Genomic DNA, 6026 nt, shown 5'->3' on the forward strand with positions numbered 1-6026 from the left:
CCACCAATTTTAGCTGCCTCAGGATACTCTTTTCTATTCCTTAGAGCTCTTCAGCAAAAATTTTAAATAATACAAAATATGGGTAAGACCTTGGGTATTCCATACCATTCCTCTTGCACCTATGGGGGATGAGAGACATCTCCTCTGCCATAATCTGACCGCTAGGCAGTATTGCCATGTGACCCTACAATTCTCTTTTTGAGAGAGATTTTCAAAAGCAGTTCACAGTGCCCAAAACAGAGAACAAAGAGCTTGGAAATGTTATTTATAAAATTGGTTGGTTGGTTGGTTGACATTATAAATTTGTTTTAGAAATCCTGACCACCACAGGCACCACATAATTGGCTCCGATACCCTGACTACAATCCAACTTTGCTCCTGCCTCAAATTTGGGGGTGGAGTGGGGCTGTAAATCTTACAAATCTTTTTTTTTGGGACTACAATTCCCACAATCCCCTGACTGGTGCAGCCCCAGTGGATTCTGGGAGTTGTAGTCGTAATGGCTTTTAACTGAAATAACATCAAATGTGGGTCTGATGGCAATTTTTAGAATGTATATTTTAATTGCATTTTAATTATTTTGCCCTTTTATTTTGCCTTTTTATTGTATTTTAAATGCTGTAAGCCACCCAGAGACCTTCGGGTAGTGTGGGCGGCATATAAGTTAAATAAATAAATAAATAAATAAATCTCTTTCTCCCCGCCCCCGTGTTTTAATGTGGCTATCTTCAGGATAATCCTCTATCTGTGTCGCTGTTCCCCTCAGCAAATTAACTCCAGCCTCCATTTGAGCGGGTTTTTTTCTCTCCCAAGATGACAATTCTCAGGTGATGCCTGGGGAATTCTGGGAGTTGTAGTCCAAAAAAAAGCACGCAAGTGCTCCCATAAAACTTTCAAAAAGCGTGGAGGCGAAGCTTGGCAAATGCCAGACTCATGCCGTGCAACGTAAGATCCAAAGGGAGAAGCCTTCCCTCTGCAGAAATGCTCTCCTTCCACCGGGATCTCTTGAGCAGAAGACTTGAGCCGAGAGCCACTTGCAGCCATTTCGTGCCAAAGAAAATGGTGGCGCAGGAAGCGTTTCTGGCCGGGGCGCGCGCCTCGCCTTGCACGGGTTTTCAATGCACCGCCTTTGAATGCACCGCATTTTCAGGCATGCACGAATCTGATGCATGCATGAGGCACAATGCATGCATATTCCGATGCGTGCACGATGCATAATGCATGCATGTGTAAAAAAAAAGGATTCCCGCCTCCCCCTCCGCAGAAATCTCCTCTTCTTCCCGCCACCCCCTTTTTAACCCCTTCCTGCCCTTTGCGCTCGAGACACCTCCCGCCCCCGCCCCCGCCGGTGTAGCGGCCAAGCAGTCTCTAGACTCAGAAAGAAAGAAAAAAGAAGAGAGGGGCAACCGGGGAGGGGGCATCCTTCCGGGCCCAGTTTGCGCCTGAGCCGCGAGAACAATTCGGGAAGGGCCTGAGCGGCTCTCCCCGCCCTCCGTCCCTCCTTCCGTTCCTTGCATGCAAAGGCTTGCTCTTGGTGGGGGAAGGAGGAGGAGGAAGAGGAGGAGGAGGAAGAGGAGAGCCGAAATCTGCAGCGCCCCCCCACCTCCCAAGCGGATCCCCTCCGGGCCTCCCGCTGCCCCACCGGCTTCCTCGGCCCCCGCTTGGAAGGAAGGGTCGGGAAGGACGCGCTCCTCCCCACGGCGCCCTTCCTCCGGCTTCTTTCCCCACACACACACACACACACACACACACACACACACACACACACACACACACACACACACACACACACACACACACACACACACACACACACACACACACACACACACACACACACACACACACACACACACACACACACACACACACACACACACACACACACACACACACACACACACGGAGCCCAAGGGGCGCCTGCCTCTGCCCCATCGCCCTGCTTGGGAGCTGGTGAGTGGGGGGGGACTGGAGGGGGGAGAGAGAGGGGCCGGTGGGGAGGAGGAATCGGCTTGGGGACCCGCCCGGGGGGGGGGTGGAGAAGGAAGGCGAAGCGAAGAAAGAGCATTTTGCAATCCATGGATTTCCAGGCCTTGCCTTTTTTTTAAAGATGCTGCTGAGTATTTCACCATAGGTAACATTGCAGGGTTAGCAGAGGAAGGTGAGATCTTTACGGGGCAGCTTTTAGCATTGTCAGCTCCTGGCGAGTCTCCATCGGAATTTGAACCCAAGTCTCGTGAGACCTGGTCAGACGCCAGCCACTGGGCCATAGTTAAAATAATAACTCTGCCGCCAAGCCAATTCTGACTGTTTGCAGAGTTTTAGGTGGAGAGTACTGTACTCAGAAGTGGTTTAGTATTCCCTTCCTCTGGGGGGCGCCCTGGGACTGCGCAGCTTGCCCAAGGCCACACAGGCTGGCGTAAAGGCACTGGTGGGGATTTGAACTCCCAGCCTCTCCGTCTGCAGCCAGAGACTTCACCCACTGAGCTATCCAGCAAGTAGCACAACTTTAAAAAAAGTTGTCCCCAACCGCAGATGGCCCAAAACGGGTTGCACATGGCTTTTAGCTGTATGTCTGAATGCGCACGCGCGTGCGCACACACACACACACACAAATCTGCACATATATACACTTATAAGTGACTAACATAAGTGCTGTACTTGAATGCTTCTGCTTGTTAGTCACTTTTATAGGTGTAAACTGCATTCCTCAGAAAAACCTTGATTAAAGTGTTGTTTAGTTTATTGATTGATTTATTGATTTGATTTGATTTATACCCCGCCCATCTGTTCTAAAAGACCACTCTAGTTCTCCTTATCTCTGTGTATACCCAAAAACACACATGTGCATATGAACAGATAATAAGAACTGAACAGTTATTTTTCTTTAATCACTGCCGATTTGGAGATGTTTTGTTATTGACATCATTAGGAGAAACATTTTTATGACATGTCATATATTTTTTCCTGCAACCTATGTTTTGAGCTTATGGGTGGGTTTGAACATGTGTATGAATAATCTGGTGAGCAAAGCCAGATTACTCCTAAACATGTTTGAATTTGTTTATGGATTCAAAGGTAGGTTGCAGAGAAAATGTGAAATGTCATAGAATTACTCTCCCTTATTATCTTATTTCGGTTGTTGGGCAGCAACTATCACCTCCGTCTCGTTTGGATTCAGCTTCAATTTGTTTACTTATGGCATGCCTACTTTACTATATTTACACATATATTTATACAAACATATATTTACTATATTTATTTTTTTATCATTTGTCTTGTTTTCCTGCATCAATTCTCCCCTGCATCACAGTGATAAATTGAAGTGCAGGGAATATTTGTGACTGCCAACAATTTACTTCTTGTTTTTTGTTTTGTTTTGTTTTCATTCCAACAGTTGTTGAATGTGGGGAAAGGTGTCAGCAGAAGGAGACGTAGAAACAGAGAAAAAAGAGGTGGGGGAAAAAGGGAACTAAATTGAAAGAGGAAGAATCAGGCCTTTGCTTCTCAAGGCAGTGGATCACCGTGAAATCAGAATTTTCGGAAATTACAAAACAAGAGAGAAGGACAATGAATCAAAACCCTGTAGGTAAGAAACATTTCAGTTCTTATGCAAGTTTTCAAACACACTGCAAAACCTACAAAGACAAAAAACCACATCAGTGCTTAGAGTATGGAAGGAGTTTCCATGAGAGCTCACATCTGACTTCCCATCCAAGAAAACATGCCGAAGAGAAACCGTACAAATGCTTAGAATGTGGCAAGACCTTCAGCTTGAAAACCAGCCTCAGTCGGCATCAGAGAACTCACACGGGGGAAAAACCGTACAGCTGCTTGGAGTGCGGAAAAAGCTTTCCCGTGAGCACCAGTCTGACCTCTCATCAAATCACTCACACAAGGGAGAAGCCGTATAAATGCTTGGAATGTGGGAAAAGCTTCAGTTTTAACAAAAGCCTCAACAGACATAAAAGATCTCACACAGGGGAGAAACCCCATCGATGTTCAGAGTGTGGAAAGAGCTTCCAGGTGAGGACAAATCTTGCTCTCCATCGTAGGAGTCACACAGGAGAGAAACCCTATAAATGCTCCGAGTGTGGCAAGAGCTTCAGCTTCAACAAAAGCCTCATTCGGCATCAGAGAACTCACACAGGGGAGAAGCCGTACAAGTGCTGGCAGTGCGAAAAAAGCTTCCATTTGAGCACCAGCCTCACATCTCATCAAAGGATCCATACCGAGGAGAAACCGTATAAATGTGTGGAATGCGAGAAGAGTTTTCAGTGGGGCACCAGTTTGGCTTTTCATCAGAGAACTCACTCAGGAGAGAAACCGTATCAATGCTTGGATTGTGGAAAGAGCTTCAGCTTAAAAGCAAACCTCAAAAGGCATCAGAGAATTCACACAGGGGAGAAACCGTACCAGTGCTTGGAGTGCGGAAAGAGCTTCAGTTTGAACACAAACCTCGCAAGGCATCAAAGAACCCACACGGGAGAAAAACCGTATCAGTGCTTGGAATGCGGAAAGAGCTTCGGGAGGAAAACCAACCTGAGTAGGCACCAAACAACACATACACTGGAGAAGCCCTACAAATGTTTGGAGTGTGGGAAAAACTTCAGTAGAAACTCAAACCTCCATAGACATCAAAGGAACTCACACAAGAAAGAAAATGTATAAATGTTCAGAGTGTAGGAATAAGTTTATTTCAAGGACACGCTTCATTTTCTCTCTCTTTCTTTTTTAAATCAACTCACATAATGGAAAAAACTGTTATGGACATTGGTGTGTGGAGCAACTTTGAGAGGAAGTTTATCTCACAGGAAATGCCAAAAGACAGAGGAAGAACAGTAGAAATGTTTGGTGCAAAGAAAGACCCCATGCAAACCTCACAGCTTAAACATCACACAGAGAGTTAACCACATAGAGTTCTGACATGTGGGAGAAATTTCGGTGTTGACACAGTTCTTACTTCTCATGAGATAAAAATGGTTATGTTGGCAACTCTGGACCTAAAATAGGGGGAAAACAGCACCAGAAATTATCAGGACCTCTTATCCTGTTCCACTCCACAAAAGACAACTTTATTAAACCATTCACAAACTATTTGGAATTGTAAGGTAAAGGGTACTCTGAAGAAATTAAAGAACAGGCAGAACTAAATGAGCACATTTAGTCAACTTGAACTGCTGGCACAGACGGATTAAGGGGGATACATTTATGCATAAGAAGGTGTTTATTTCATGTTGACTGCTGAATCTTGCCACAAAATTATGTAGGTATCCTATGAACAAAATCTTGCTGTCCGTAACAAATAGATCCTGAATGATTAATTTAACAAGAGTCTACTCTGAATCGGGAAGTTTTAATTGGGGAAGTTTATGTGAATCCTTGTCTACAAGGAATGGCTCTCTCACACCATGTAGCCGACTGAATTATAGGGATAGTAAACCAAGTTACACTCTACCAGGAGAGACTCTCAATGTTATGATTGTTATTGTTGCACTTCTTTGTTAAGTTAATTAGAATACAGATGTTGTAAGCATGTGATATGATGATATAATTTCCAGAACAGACTTGGATAATGGACAAATTAGATGTGATGTCCCTTAATATAAAAAGGACTGTGTCTCCTGCAAAAAAACAAAACAAACCCCTAAAACAATAATGGATGCTTTCAGTTTTTCTGGGATTTCAGTGGACAACAACAAGAATAAAGATAGGGGTGGTTTTTATTTTAATTAAATAGTTTTTTTAAGATATCAAATAAAATACAGTATTAGATTTCTCTATTGATTCTCATTTTCAAAAACAAAACTAAATGTCATCATGTGTATGGCGAGCTAATTCTAAGCTTTAAAGTTTCCTAAAAATTAATTAAAAGATTCAGAATCTCCTTTCTTGTAGTTTGAACCCCTTGGTTTAAGGCTTAGGTTCTGGATCAGCAGAAAGCAAGTTTTCTGCGTGACAGCCCTTCAGATATTGAAAGATGGCTGCCACGTCCCCATCTCCAATGTCTTTTCTTCAGCCCATGT

The 6026-nt window shown here is 44.2% G+C and overlaps 1 protein-coding gene across 1 annotated transcript; it reads left to right on the forward strand.

The window, feature by feature from the left end:
• The first annotated feature begins 1328 nt into the window (after positions 1-1328).
• On the forward strand, positions 1329-5779 carry LOC110070926 (uncharacterized). The gene is made up of 2 exons (XM_020778660.3): positions 1329-1953; positions 3398-5779. The coding sequence occupies exon 2, from the start codon at positions 3571-3573 to the stop codon at positions 4669-4671; it is 1101 nt and encodes a 366-aa protein (XP_020634319.3). The 5' UTR covers positions 1329-1953; positions 3398-3570; the 3' UTR covers positions 4672-5779.
• Positions 5780-6026: the final 247 nt, after the last annotated feature.

Source organism: Pogona vitticeps, chromosome 2 (assembly GCF_051106095.1).
Source record: "Pogona vitticeps strain Pit_001003342236 chromosome 2, PviZW2.1, whole genome shotgun sequence".
NCBI lineage: Eukaryota > Metazoa > Chordata > Lepidosauria > Squamata > Agamidae > Pogona > Pogona vitticeps.